Raw genomic sequence first — 14,691 nt, 5'->3', positions numbered from 1 at the left:
TTTTCCACGCAGGAGAGTGATCCATAACTCACAAGATGAATCGCAAAGTTTCAGGAGTAGGGGTTTTTGATATTACGGATGGAAAGGCGCCGGATGGGGATCGCGTGTACGGCTACGGAGACGGATCCTGGTACTTTTGTTACCGGCGACGATTTATCCAGATCTTCTGCGGAGGGTACAGGCGTCCCTGCCGCCGTCACACCTTACGCCTGCTGCTTCTGAAGTTGAAGGCGAGCAAGATGGAGATGGAGTTAGGACTGGGAGTTAGACTTGGGATTCCGTTTCTGGCGGTGGGGTTAGGACTGCGGCGTTGGATTGCAATCCTAGGACTGAGGGGGTGATGGGGGGGGGGGCAAAGCAGGGTCAGTACGACGGGTTCGAACATTATCGGGGGGAATGAAGATGTGAAGAAGGGGGGTATCTACGGGCGTAGGCTCCGGTCTTTTAATCTTCTCCCCTGTAACCAAGTCGTTTCGTATGTACATCTAAACGTCTTTTCTATATACCCGTACGGAAGGATAAAATCGCAACCCTACGCCCCCGCAACCTCGGCCCCCCACCTCCCCACCTCCTCCATCCTCCCCTCCGCATCCTCCACCAAATCCTCCCTCCCCAATAGCCTCCCGATGCACTTCCAAGGATCCCTACTCCCACCCCACCTCAGAACCTCCTCTTTATACCTCTCCCCCGCATCCCTCGAAACCGGATTCCCCGCAAACACCTCCTTCCAAACCTTATCCGCAATTGCCTTATCCAACATGTAACTGTAATACAACCCACCGTAACCGAACAAATGTGCGAAATAACCTTGCGAACTACCGCCTTCTTCTCCTTCCCTATGTGGGAATAATCCATAAGTTCTGTCGAGATCGCGGTAGATTTGCGTGCTGTCGAAGGAGTTTTCGAGGGCTCGGGGGGAGTGGAGTTCTTGGTCCAGTAGCGCCAGGAGTACCTGTCGGTACGTCTCGCTGTTTTCCATGAGTTTGCCGGTTTTGACCCGCTTTTGTAACAGTTCCGGTGGGAGGGGGGCGTCGGTTCTGTAATGTCTTGCGAAAAGGGAAAGGACTTCCGGTGACCGAGCAAAATGTTCCATCAATATGCTCGGAAACTCCGCAAAGTCAGTAGGACACCTCGTCCCGGCGACCTCGTGAAACCTCGTCCGCCCCATGATCGAATGGATAGCGTGACCCATCTCATGAAACAACGTAGTAACCTCGTCAAACCCCAACAGCGGCGTCGAACTCCCCGGCGGAGTACTAAAATCACAAATCAACGCAATGGTAGGTAATTGGTACAACACTCCATCTTTGTTCCTCGCCGTGGCCATCCCATCGCTTCCGCCTTCTTCTAGTTTTTCTTCTACGATCTCTTCTTCGTCTATCGCGCGAGAACAGCGGACCGTGAAGTGTGCCGGATTTGGGTTTTTACCTCCCCGTTCGAAGAGGTCGCAGTAGACTACCGCTATGTGGCCCTCGGAGTCGGAGATCACGTCCAGTCTTCTTACGTCGTCGTTCCAGATTTCTCCGGGAGCGGTTTCGCGGGGGACGAGACGGATGCCGTAGAGACGGGTGAAGAGACGGGAGAGACCTTGCATTACCGTTCCGAGGGAGAAGTAGGATGATATATCCGGATCCCCTAGGAGGAATTTTTGTTGCTCGATTACCCGGTGGAGGTAGTAATCCTTTTCGAAGGCGTAGACGGTTGGGTTTGTGAGATTATCGTGGAGTTTGGCCTTTTGGGCGGTTATGGCGGAGACTTCTTTGTCCGCCAGCGGACGGGTGTGGGAGAGCATCGAGTGGAGGAAGGTGGTGACCGCTTCCGGGGAACGGGCCATTTTGTCGGCGAGGGTGACGGCGGAATGGGATTCCCGACCGACCAGACGGGCCAGTTCCGCTCGTTTCCTGAGGAGGCTTTCGAGCAAAGCTATTTGCTGTTTCGGGGCGGTTTGCTGTTCTTTCCAGATCTTGTAGCGGACTTCTTCGTCTTTGACGGTTTGTAGGGCGTGTTGGGCGACGGAACCTCGGACGGGGAGGTATACGATTCCGGAATTTGTGATTCTGGAAAGACTGTTTACCGTCCACGGTTCCATTCCGTTCAGTTTATCCTTTGTAAAGGTGATGTACGGATTTGCCGTCGAAGCGGCATTGACGAAATCCCTCCCCAGTCTGGAAATATCGTTCGATAACGATACAAATTTTCTCTTCGACTTATCCGGTAGGTTTATACCGGACTTTTCAAAGTCAGCTAGCAACGTTCTCCCCACCGATCTCGAAACTTCATCCCAATGTTCTACCACCACGGGGTTAAACATCGCGGCTTTCAGAGAAGTATAAAGATCTGTTGTCGTATTTAGAATATTCATGTATTCGTAAACAATTTCAAAAGCTTTATTTGCCGCCGCGACAAAGTCCGGATCCGGGTGGGTGTTCCGAATGAAATCGGATAGATCCAATACCCGACATAATAGATCGCTAAGACGGTCGAGGTCTTTGATTATACGGATGTGATCTTCTTGGGATGTAGCGCGGGAGATACGGTCGACCACCCTTTTCGCCTTTTTAAGACACGTATTCGCGAAGACGATGAAGCCCTTCGGAGTAGTGAGGAAACGGTTTTGGAACAATCCAGTGTTAGGCTTTGGAGTTCGAGATGAGAAGGATCTGTAGGCGTCCGGACTGTCGAAGATGGAACGGAGAAGGGCGTCATCGTGCTTTTCTGCAGAAGCGGAGGAAGTTACGGCTGGCGGGACCGTGGGAGGGATTCGAAGGTCTACGGATAGTGGGGTCGGCGTGACGCCCTGGTGGAGATGTCGAACTCCGATGCGGCGGGATTTGCGAAGACAGTCGTTGCAGATGTAGTTTCGGTTTGTAAAAGATCGAGCGAGAGAGGGTATCAAGGACCTTTGGCGCCAGAGACTTTGTGAAGTCATGCGACGGGCGAGTGAGGGCTGCATCCTTTTATATCAGACCGTGCCCCCTGCGTCGTGGTGGTGGCGGGGTGGAGGGGGGTGCGATGCAGTGCGGCAGGTTAAATTTAATTTTCGGGTTGCACAAGAAATGTTGCCGGATTGAGCCGAGAAATGACCCAAAACAACACTTCAAAATGCAACAAACCTCGCTCGTTGGACGGCTACGAATCAATCGAAAGAAGTCATTCCATTTGAACTCAAGGAGGACACGATGGTCTTTTCAGGTTTCAGCCGTGATATTAAAAGTCAGAGCTTCGATTTCCTATCTCTTAAATACCGCTTATGATACCTACTAAAGTAGATTCGAGGTTATATAATACCGACCTCACGACCTCCACAACCACTTCTCAAACGCCTCCTCCTCCAGCCCTACCGGCACATCCCCCACCTCGCTCCTCCACCCCATCGAGAACCCAAACAATCTGTGCTCCGCTGGGTTCTCTATCAACTCCCTGATCTCCTGCGTAGCCTCACTATCCTCCCCTTCGCACAAAGCCCTCAGTTTATACCCCCTCTCGGCCATAACCCTCGCTCTGGCCTGATCCCCCTGTCCGATGCAAACCTGAAAGGCATCGAAATAAGCCCTCCCTTCCAACGTAAGCGCGGACCCACCGTACTCCTCCTTCAACAACTTTATCAACCTCCTACAATCTTTCAAACACGATAGCGGGTTTGAAACAATCGTTCCGTCTCCCGCGATGGATGCATCCAATGCCTCGATTTCCGTCCGCCTTCTATCGCTGAATTTGATTTTGCGAGGAGGGGATGTGCAGAGGGGACATTTGCAGTCGAAACCAAAGCTTTCTTTCAGCTTCCTCTGACGGGGTTTACTGAGGCCTTCGGGGGTGTAGGAGATTGTGATTTCTTCGCCGGATTTGATGGGACGGGTCACGTGGATTGTTTCGCGTGAGAGGTTGTCGTTCCAGCTGTGGTGGGTGTTCGGAAGGCAACTGTGGTTTATAAGGCAGATGGTGAGGTAGATACCTCCGACGTGGGAACCATGACCGCAGGGTAGAGCGTTGGTTTTGAAGATTCCGGCCAGGGGTGGGATTTGGGTTGATTTGTAATTGTTGTGAAGCGAACGGTACTCCTTTTGTTTTTCTTCCGGAAGGGTTTTGAGGATGTTGGATATCGGGCCTTCGAGGAGTTCGACGGAAGGGCCAGAGAGGGTGAACAGCGGCTTTTCGGCGATGATTCGGGTGCCGATTGGGATGTCTGCCGTGGCGACGAGGCCGCGGCCTTTGTTCGGGATGGTTTGGATTGCGAAGAGTGGTTTGGATTCTTCCGGTGGGTCTTCCGGTTCGTCTGGCTGTTCGAGATATCTTCGCTGTTAGTATATTCTTCAACGGAAGAAGGGGACTTGATACCGACCTGATCATAAGAATCCCAACTCTCCAAAACCTCCGCCCACCCATAAAAGTAATTATTGATCACACCTTCGTACCAACAGCGAGCTCTCCGACCCCCAAAGATGCTTCTAGCTATCCCGGAAACTGTAAATATATCTTCCCCAATCCCACCGTGATGGCTCCCCGAAATCTTTGCACTAAACCTCAAGAATTTATGACCGGCATAAGGAAGCATGGGATGTTCTCCTTTCTTCCAGACGATGTAGTTTTCTTTGAATTCTACATCCGGGTCTGACGCATACCTTTCGCGGACTTTTGAAATGAAGGCGGTCCAGGCTGCTTGGTCTTTGGCGGATCTGGAGAGCCTGGGGACCATGTCGAAGCCGGCGTCGATTCCCATGGTTGTAGATATTATGAATACGGGAGGGTGCTGGAACGGGTTAGGTTCTTTTCGATAAATGTAAACTTGTAAAGTCGATGGACACGCAGGGGAATTCGGAAGCCGGTGAAAAGAGGGGGATATAAAGTTTCAGGCACCATATGCACGCCCGTCCCGAAAACGCAGGATTGGCCGTGCAACCGAAATTAAAACGGGCAGCCTCGTCCTCCCGGGTCCGATGGCTTCGAGGTATGTATAAAGTACCTATGTATGGAGGAAAGGGGTATAGAATCCATTAACCCGCTCCGCGGCGCGCGACCAGCATGCCATGACATGATATAAAAATATGAGACCCAAGACCCCCAATCGTAAGAAAAATTCGGGTATCGAACATGACAAAAATATACAAAGATCCGTACCCAAAATGGACATTATAGACGCCAAATAAAAGAAAGAAAAGGTTCTCATCAGAATAAAAAAAAAGATGAAGAATCGAATGGAAGAAAAAGGTCATGATCTCAGATGCTCCGGCTCAAGAAAATATACCGCACCGGCGCACACGCACACGCGCAAACATCAAAAAAACGGAACTACTACTCCTCCACCTCACCCCCCAAAAACTCCTCCTCCTCCATCCAAGCCCGTCTGATCCCATCGTCGACCCCCCTCCTCCTCTCCTCCCCCTCATCCTCCTCCTCTTCCTCATCCTCGCTCCCATCGGTCCTCAAATATCCCGAATGTAAAACTTTAGCCACAACCTCAACGCTGGCCGGCTCCCTCAGCGGATAAAATACCGTTTCCTTGATATCCAAACTTCCATGCGGATACCTCGACCTCGACCCGAAGAATAAATTATCATAGCTTTCGAATCCCAGGTATTTCGGCATATTTACTCCCGATGCGTAGTCCAGTGTTTCGACTGCCACCATGCCTTCGAAGACGATTCGAAGGTCCCAGGTTCCTCTTTTGTCGTTCGAGAGGTTGAGGGGTGGGGTCGGGTGGATCGTGGTCGGTTTGTCGACGAGAACGTCAGCTGCTTGTCTGGCCGCGCTGAGGAGGTCGGTCAGAGACTCCCGGTTCCAGACCAACCCCCATGCTGGCGTTTTGAGTAGATACTCGGCATGAACCTCCTGTTGCGCCGCATCGCTGGGACCGGGTAGGTGAAACGTGGTTTCAACCGCATAGTCCCTACAACCCCTCGCGATGGACTTGTGCACCCGCGGAACAACGATAGTCCACTTCCTCTTAAGGTTCTTATCGTAGCTTGGGAGCTTGGGTGCTGTTGCGGATTCGGGTGTAGAATCAGCGGTGGCCATTAATTTCCCAAGGTAAGTCGGTGCGGCGGAGGATGAAAGGAATGCGCGAAAGATTTCGGGACAGCAGACGCTGTATACGAATGCGTCTGTGAGATTTGGAAACATTGCAAGAAGCGGGCAGGCGTGCGGTTGGACGGGTGCGCGGGAGGACATCGATAGCTGGGGAATCGCCGGTGCGTATTTGAGGGTTCGGAGGGTGTGAGCAGAGAATGACTTTTGGAGCAGCACCAAGGATGCTTTAGCAGCAAGGTTAGTTTCGTGATCGAACATTAACGGAACGTATGAATTATATATCTCACCTCCCAACGAAACCTCCGCCGCCCAGCAGCCGTCCGCCAACAAGAACTTCTCGATCCCTTCGATCCCCCTGCTCGCCGACCGCATATCCAACCCGGCGCTCCCCTGCCCGAACACGAACTTCCTCACGAACCCTTCCCCAAACCACCGTCTCTCGTGTCCCTTGCCCACAAACCCACCGGCATAATGAGAACTCCTCATCCACCCTCTCCCCCTAACCTCAATCTCCTTCACCTGCGTCTCCGGCCCATTCCAAAGCCCCTTATCGAGTTCCAACCGATTGAACTCATCATGCATCTTCTCGATCAACAGATCAACTTCCAAATTCAACGCCCGGGAGGTAACATCCAACGCATCCCACCATACCTGGCGACTGACACTCGGATGCTCCAACTCGGATAGCTGCGTCGCAAGCCTCGAAAACTGCTGTTCGTTACAATACAACCAATCTCTAAACTCCACGGTCCTGCAAGCCTGCAGGGCCGTCTTCAACGATCCCCACTTCGCCGGAGGTAAAACGGCGAGTATATTAACGGGGACTTGAATCCTAGAGCTCCCCGCTGCGGCCGTGATGATATCCAAAATCAGTTCCGCATCGGATTTGATGATCGCTATGGTCTGCTCGATGATAAACTCGTGCACCCGTCTCGAAAGTGCAAACCTTTGTTGTATTCGATTGGTCTGAATCCTAGCCATCGACGGCCGTTGGTAGGGGTTCATGATCCAATTCGTCTCATCGATGCCCCAATACTCCCGTTCCGGATTATCGTAGTACTTCAAAAACCGTTCCTTGCCCAACTCGGCATCGTTGATGAGCCTTTCGAAAACATCGGTATCCTCCCGCCATGCGTATGTGAAGTCCCAGAATACAATCCCCCCACCGTTGCGTAGTAACGAACCACCCCACACTACCGCGAAGGTAGATAGCATGGCATGGACGCTCTCCAGATTTCGAATATGCATCGGAGAACCGAGGTGCAAGGTAACCCCTCCGGACCTTAAATACGGGAAGGCGGTCAGAAACTCCTTGTGGATGATCGACCAATCCACGTCTTCCCTCATATGATGCGAATGATCGGACACGAACGATTCCTTCGAGTCCGCCGCTTCGGGTAATAGATAATACGATAGAAAGGATGAAATTCCTTTCTTTTGGCCGGATCTTCCGTAAGTCGGTGGGTAGTTGTTGCTACCGTCGTAATCGTTATCTCTCCGTCGGTGTCGATAGCTTCCTCCCTCCGAATATTCTTCCGTGAATAGCGCCTCGTCGTCGGAAGGGTTGTTACTCCCCTGTCCGCCCCCTCCCACGGGCCCGGTGGGAGCAAGATGTCTTCCGTATTCTCTGGTGCTACCGCCGCCGGCTTCCTTCCTCTTCTTCGTCCCAGAGGATGACGACCCGGCCAAAACCTGACGGATTTCTTCGTCTTCGCCGTGTTCCTTATTGTACGCCTCGAATCGCAGCCTCAGCCTTTCGATATCGCTAAAGTCGACCACCACACCATTCCTGGTGGCGGAAAAGTATTCCCTGCTCGCCCAGGAATGCCATCTCGAACAGGTTTCTCGGACATATCGTGTGTCGGCGAGCTTCCACCTCAGATATCGTTTCTTGAGTTCGGCGACCTTGACACCCGGATAAAAACAGCGACACAGAGCGTCCGAGGCGGTGGAGTGGGAAACCACATCGTCGAGGATTTGGCCCAATATCTCCACCGGTAAAGATTCGAACAGTTTTGGAGAATTCTCGGTCGGACGGGAGATGTAATTTCCGGCATCGTCGTAGTCGTCTTCTTCGGAGTCGCTGTCGGCGCCGAAAAGGTATTTCGTGAAATATTTGGTGAGTTTGAAGGTGGAACCGGGGATGTGGGAGGGGTTTCGGTGCGGGTAGGGCGGACAGTAGCATTGGGGACGTTTGGAGGGGACCTCGCCGGGGAGTTGAGGGTTGGGTTGTTCGCGGCGGAGACGGTCTTCGTTCGTGTAGCGCATCGCGAGGGGGGAGGAGGAGAGGGAGGAGGAGGAGTCGCGGGTGCGCGGTCTCGAGGAGGAACCGGAGTCGGTGGAGTAGTAGAGGGTGTTGCTGTTGTTGTTGTTATTGGCGTTTACGTCGGTGGCTGGCGCCGTAAAAGAGGTCGAAGTCGAAGCCGAAGCGGTCGAAGGAGAAAGGCCGCCCCCGCCACGATAATTATGAGGACGGCGATCAGGAGGAGGAGAGGAAGACAGGCCCAGGGAAGCGGCGAGCGACGACCAGAAGCCGGGCGACGGTGGTGATCTCATCTATCTTGTAACATGCGAGGCCTGTGTACATACGGTACAGGGCTATATTGTCAAGGAGCGATTGGAGATAAGTGAGCGGAGTGGGTCTTTTTTCTTTTCCTATTCCTATCTCGTCTGTTCCTGTTTCCGGCTCCGTTGCGCAAACGGCTATCCTTTTATTATTTATTTATCACTCGGGCGAGGGAAGGATAAGAAGGAGGGATGGGAAAGATAAAAGGATGGCTGGAGTCCGGTCTCTACGTAAGTACTATGTGAGAAAGGAAGGGATAAAGTAAGAAAGAGGAGGCGCCGGTCTGGGTAAATACGTCGAGTCGCACAGTACAAGATATCATCCCTGACAATGTCACCGTCAAAACAACATCGACAAGGCAATTAAACGTGAGGAAGCTGTCAAAACAAAAGAATGCGAAATGTCTGACTCGTGCCGGGGGGATTAGCGCGCTGCCTAACTCAATATCCGAGCGAATGACGAATGGCATTCGATATGGGAATGCTCGTAATTAATTAAATTAGCGACTCCAAGAAACCCCCCCCAAGAACTCCCAAACCATAACTATCATGCTTCAAAGTACAAGAAAGTATCCATGTAAAAATGAATATATATATATACAAAAGAACAAAGAAAGGATACGATGTATGTTTAAAACTTCGGATTCCCCCTCGCCCATCCCATCCCCGCCACTATCCCCCCGGTCAGCACCGCACAAATGGCAAACGGCAATCCCATCCCCAACCCCGTCACGTTCCCCTCCGAATACGTAAACGCGTACACCTTGATCCACAACGGCCCGTTCAATATCCCCGACATGATCTCAACGATCACAAACGCCATGTGAATGATCATGATCTCGCTCTCCTTCGCCTGAGATATGCAATGACTTCTCAATCCGTCGAAGAACGCGCGTGCGGGCGCGTTGACAACCAACGACGTTATCAAGAAAAATTCCGATGCCGTTACGGTCAGAATTATCGCCGATAGCGATTGGGCCACCAATGATAATGTTGCGATCATCAGATCCGGCGGGAAGCGGAGCATTCGCCACAGACTTCCCTTCCCGGAGACCACTCTTTCGATCTTTGACTTTGCGAACGGTAGTAATAACAATACCACTGCTCCCATCAAGGACTCGAACGACAGCACGATGCCCGTCTTCGATAGAGTCCACGAGTACCGTTTGGACACCCACGTCTGGAACGGAATCCTGACCCCTCTTGCGATCATATTGACGAACAATATGATCAGCGCATTCCTGATCGCCCGTTGTTCGAATAATAAAGTCTTAACCGATGCGTATAGATTCGTCTTTGACCGTGCCTGTTCTAGGAATCTTTGGTATAACGTTGCTTTCCGACGCGGTGCCGCCGTCGTATCTTCGTCGTCCGCGTCATCGTCGTCTGCGGTTTCCGGATATTGCGACGACCGTATGTCGTCGTACATGTTCTTGCTCTTTTCGGGTGTCGCGGGTGGGAGGAGGAGGATCGTGGGGACCGATAATACGACGAAAAGTATCACACCCATGTAAAGAACTCTGACCGGGCTGATTATACCCATCAGCCAGGAGCCCAGGGTGGTTCCCAGGAAGGTCGATAGGATATTAAATCCGGTGAGTTTGTAATATACCGCCGCTCTGAACCGATCACCCACATTAACAATCTGACCCAAAAGTTGTACACGAAAACCGAACACTTACAAATCATCCTTGGGCGTGTTCTCAGCGATCACCGTCCGCATCATGATCCCGAAGAACGTAAACCCGCCGCCGAGTAAATCAAACAACGGAATGACCCAAAACAGCCGTGGATCGAATGTCAGCGGGTGCGAGCCTACGCATCTCAACCGTTAACTTTATTCTTTTCAATGCATATCAGGTATGGCCCACCTATAAACCCCATCAGAAACAACGCCACCGCCGTCTCTCCGATCGCCAATAATAAAAACGCCCGTCTATCGATAACTTCGGCCAAAAATCCGGACGGAAACATCACCAACAGCGCTATTTCCCAACATTTCAAAATTAGTCCTAAAACATATAGATGTATATATCCAAAAGAGAATACTCACAAACAACAGTAGAAACCGTATCCGAAACCCCCAAAATCTCCACCACGCCCGCCTGAATCTCATCCGTCTTGCAGAGTTTCTCATCAGGCATAAAACCCCCTCCGCCCTTCCTCCCCTCATCTATCAAAGTCTGATTCTTATTTTCAAACTCGTACCACCTCTGACAAACCGCATTCTCCACAATCCGTGTGAACGGTAAACTCGTCGTCGCAAAACTAAATATTATAAATACCTCCAATAAAATGCACAATAACACCGTTCTTCTGTGACGGGAGGTGTAGATCGTCGGAGGTGAGGAACGGGGGTGGGAGTCTATTAACGGCGTATCCATTATTTCGAAAGGTTCGAGGGGTGTCCGTGGGTTTGATGGGGATAACGGCGGAGGACGAGGGGTGCTCGGCCGTGAATTAGCCGGTGAGGAGGATGAGGGGGAGAAGGCATTGAGAGGTTCGGATTCTTCGGGGCGACCGGGCCGTTCCTTATGGATATCGATGTAGGAGGCCATATTTGCGGGTTTGGAGGCCAGCGGCCGGGTGCTTTGCCAGCAGACGAGCTTTCTTTGGTGTATGGATTTTTTGTGAATTATAATTTTATTTTCTTATTCTTAGAAAGGAAAAAAAGGTGCAGGTTAATCTTGTGCTTTGGTATTCCTTTGAGAAATACCATGCAAGATGGGATCTGTATCTAAACGTGGTGTCGAGCCCGCGTGGTCGATATCACGAAGATGTGAATGCGAATGCGAAATGCGAAATCGAACGGGACACCAGCGCTGCGCCAAACCGGTCGATTTTTTATGCAAGACGGGTCAATTCTGCGGTGAGCGATGAAACAGAAAATAAAAAGATAACGGTCACCGTGCAGTGCGACCGAAGAAAGAAAAGAGGACGGTGATAGGCAAGTGAGGTGTAGCTAGCTGCCCACAAGCTTAGCTACCCTTCGGACCCCAAGCTATTTCGTTTCACGACAAGAAAAGAATTACCAACTACCCGATGAACCGCTCAGGTGGCTTTTTTGGCCAGATAGGTGAGTTTAAGTATTCCAAGAAATAAAAAATCCGCAGAATTAAACAATTGAAGAATTTAGATGCAAGGGTGTCGCCGGTACCTCGAAGTGGGGGGGGTAGAAATCAGATAAAAAAATATGCGATAATGGAAGCGAAAACCGCATCGGCTGGCCAGCAGGAGGGTTTTCCGGTCTTATGCGCGGGAAGTAGTCGCCCGAAAGGGGTCGAGCTAGAGGTCCGAGATGGGTTCCAGTCCAATCAGGACGGGATGAGGAATGGAGTAACTTTTAGAGCAAACAATGCACGGGATGATGATCGAGGTTGAGAGGTTGGGTCGAATTTCGACTCGAGGAGATGATCAAGAGTAGTCTGGACTGGCTGAGAGGACTAAAGTCGGTGAGGCGGAGAGAAGTTATTAATAAGTACTGGTGTTCGTACTATCGTCTGACATTCCCAAGGGCCTACGTTATTGTAAATCCTGCGACGTTCGTTCAGAATGTTTCCAACAGCATAACTCTTTCAGACACCAAAAAAGCCCCGGCTTGGCACAAAAATGTTTGAACTTATTGTTCACTATTTCGTGGCGTGTTTCCTGTTTTTCTTGTTAGTTATAACCAACGTGTTTCGTTAAACTGCTCATCGATCATGTTGACAAGTATCATTATTTATCGCGGACTCGGCTCGGGGTTGCAAGCTGTTCGTATGGAGTATAGGCAAAAATAGAGAGAACCATGTCCACCCGGGGAAGTACCGTCTGACGTGGAATTCCCGATGGATGTCCGCTGACATCCACAGAATGCTACTTAGTCTTACCTGTGTCCGCGCTAGCTTCGTTGTCTTCTTTACCTTTCCCTTTGATATCGATCGCGAACGGAAAGAGAGACAACCTCCGTTATTGTTACACAAATCAACCCGGGATCCCCTCATAAGGCGACACGGACCAAAGGTTGGCGACGTGCAATTCTTCCAAGGACAAGCTAGCGCTGGTCTCAGAAATATAAAAAAGAATGATGGCGGTGTGGTCTGCTACACCAATCGTTCCCACGAAACCAGTTCTCCCAAAATGCAGCTCCCCTCCGGGTTCCCCCTGTCTTCTCCCCGGTCCCGCCCGCAGCATCAATCGGAACATACGGCTTCCCTTTTGATTCGCTCGCTAACCCATTTTGATCTTGGATCTTGATCTTTGCATCACTATCATTATCACCTGCGTCTGCTGTTGCATCTTGCATCGGTGGCGGCGTATCTGCGGGTTCTTCTTTTACTACCACTTCAACTGTACTTTTTTCGAACGTTCGGTCCGCGATCTCTTCTTTTACTGTCACGCTTTTTTTGGTCGCGATGCCGTATTTTCGACCGCCGGCTGCGTTGCAGGTTGGGCAGCAGCGGCCGTCTGGATGCATTCGTCATGTTAACATCGAAAAATATCCATATGATATTTTAGTTCGGTCTGGCTTGGTGATTTGGAAGCAAAATGTAAAAGATACTCACGCCGAATCATCAACTGATGCAACCCATACTTCAACTCATCCGGCACCCTGGTATCCAAATGCAAAAAAGTCGTATCCCGTGTAACCTTCGCTTCCTTACCGCTACCTCCCTTGAGCTTCACGGGTCGGAATCGCCTATTCCCATTCCCGTTCCGATCGGATCCCGAGTTGAGTGTCTTGGTGTCCACGCGGTCGGAATTCTCGGCCCGACCGCTTCCTTTACCTTCTCGTCCGTCCTCTTCTCCTTCGGGGAGTTCCAAAGGCGCTATTTTGGACACAAGTTCTCGTTGGTATCCGGGTGTCGGGACCCAGCCAAGTAACTTTGAGATGCGGAAGACGTGGGTGTCAACTGGGAAAGCGGATCGTCGGAGGCCTATTTTTTAAAAAAAAAATCAGTTCAGCTGAGCTTTTGGAATCGATCCTTCGACGAATGACAATTCCATATAGCGATATCGATGCACATTTGGATTAAACCCAACCTCAACCGAAAAAGAATCAAGAAAGGAAGAAGGATAACTCACAAAACATGAGCACGCAAGTAGCAGTCTTAACCCCCACCCCCTTAAACCCCATCAGAGTCTCCATAACCTCCTCATCCCCCCTCTCATGCAAATAATCCAAACTAATCTCCCCATCCTTTCCCCCTCTCCTCTTCGCATCCTCGCAAACCCCTTCCAAAATCCCCTTTATCGCTTTGCTCTTTATGTTCGCCAGTCCACCTTTTTCTATCGCCTTGTACAACTCTTTTATATCACTTTTGTGTACCGAACACCAGTTTACACCACCGTGGATGGGATCATGACCGTATTTTTTTATCAGGCCGTGGAAGGCCCTTGTGGAGTTTTGAGCCGAGGTGTTCGCGGAGAGGACGGTGCGGAGGAGGGAGTCCAGGACCGAGGGGACTTCGCCGCAGCCGGCGTGAAGGGTTGAGGCTGTCAGGGTGTCTGGGCGGATGGCGGGGCCGTGGGCGGCGGTGAGGAGGGAGTGGACTCGGTGGCATTGGGAGGGGGTGGGGAACGGGTGGGCGGGGAACGGGGATGCCTTTAGGGATAGTTTTTTCTTTTTGGGAGTGGGTTTAGGTAAATCCAGATTTGCGTCTGGGACTTTTCGTTTCGGTGATGTTGTGGTTTTTGTGGTGGAATCATGAGGTGGAGGTTTTGACGCCGGTTTGGCGGTGGAGCGTAGCTGGCGGGCCATTTTTTTTTGATATCGATACAAGATATCTTATACGATCTTTAGGGTTGTGCTGAAGTCGCGATTTATTTACGTAGATTCGGATCCATCCAAGGAAATGACGCACGTACTGCGTGTTGCTGTTGTATTCTCGAGGCCTCCGACTTTTGGTGTAAATATAACTTGCAGATGCGAGGCAAGTGGAGACGAAAGTTTTCTAGATTTGAGTTTGACTAAAATATGCAGGTTGGGTACGGTGTAATTATAAACCTGGATGTTTATTACCTAATCGTTTCCTCCCCGCCATGTGGAGAACGTGGTTATATACGGGATGGCGAGGGAGAGGCGGGGATTCGAAGCTTCTGTCTCGATTCCCTTACGTCGTT

The 14,691-nt window shown here is 51.0% G+C and overlaps 5 protein-coding genes across 5 annotated transcripts; all 5 read right to left on the bottom strand.

Moving 5' to 3' along the window:
* Positions 1 to 532: 532 nt before the first annotated feature.
* DFL_002752 (uncharacterized protein) lies at positions 533 to 2,953 on the bottom strand (the record flags this gene model as incomplete). Its single annotated transcript, XM_067631585.1, has 1 exon — positions 533 to 2,953. The coding sequence occupies one exon, from the start codon at positions 2,951 to 2,953 to the stop codon at positions 533 to 535; it is 2,421 nt and encodes an 806-aa protein (XP_067494116.1).
* Positions 2,954 to 3,293: 340 nt separating this feature from the next.
* Positions 3,294 to 4,717, bottom strand: DFL_002751 (uncharacterized protein; the record flags this gene model as incomplete). The annotated part of the gene is made up of 2 exons (XM_067631584.1): positions 3,294 to 4,277; positions 4,340 to 4,717. The coding sequence occupies 2 exons, from the start codon at positions 4,715 to 4,717 to the stop codon at positions 3,294 to 3,296; spliced, it is 1,362 nt and encodes a 453-aa protein (XP_067494115.1).
* A 572-nt stretch (positions 4,718 to 5,289) lies between these two features.
* On the bottom strand, positions 5,290 to 8,580 carry DFL_002750 (uncharacterized protein; the record flags this gene model as incomplete). The annotated part of the gene is made up of 2 exons (XM_067631583.1): positions 5,290 to 6,248; positions 6,312 to 8,580. 2 exons carry the CDS (start codon positions 8,578 to 8,580, stop codon positions 5,290 to 5,292), a joined length of 3,228 nt encoding a protein of 1,075 aa, XP_067494114.1.
* A 640-nt stretch (positions 8,581 to 9,220) lies between these two features.
* On the bottom strand, positions 9,221 to 11,147 carry DFL_002749 (uncharacterized protein; the record flags this gene model as incomplete). The annotated part of the gene is made up of 4 exons (XM_067631581.1): positions 9,221 to 10,208; positions 10,272 to 10,404; positions 10,461 to 10,574; positions 10,643 to 11,147. 4 exons carry the CDS (start codon positions 11,145 to 11,147, stop codon positions 9,221 to 9,223), a joined length of 1,740 nt encoding a protein of 579 aa, XP_067494113.1.
* Positions 11,148 to 11,903: 756 nt separating this feature from the next.
* On the bottom strand, positions 11,904 to 14,329 carry DFL_002748 (uncharacterized protein; the record flags this gene model as incomplete). Its single annotated transcript, XM_067631580.1, has 5 exons — positions 11,904 to 12,032; positions 12,111 to 12,123; positions 12,777 to 13,035; positions 13,134 to 13,505; positions 13,654 to 14,329. The coding sequence occupies 5 exons, from the start codon at positions 14,327 to 14,329 to the stop codon at positions 11,904 to 11,906; spliced, it is 1,449 nt and encodes a 482-aa protein (XP_067494112.1).
* Between the last annotated feature and the right edge of the window lie 362 nt (positions 14,330 to 14,691).

The sequence above is a fragment of the Arthrobotrys flagrans genome, assembly GCF_004000055.1.
Source record: "Arthrobotrys flagrans strain CBS H-5679 chromosome Unknown unitig_3, whole genome shotgun sequence".
Classification (NCBI taxonomy): domain Eukaryota; kingdom Fungi; phylum Ascomycota; class Orbiliomycetes; order Orbiliales; family Orbiliaceae; genus Arthrobotrys; species Arthrobotrys flagrans.
Note: the sequence above shows the minus strand (reverse complement) of the source record. Positions and strands in the feature narration are given on the sequence as shown.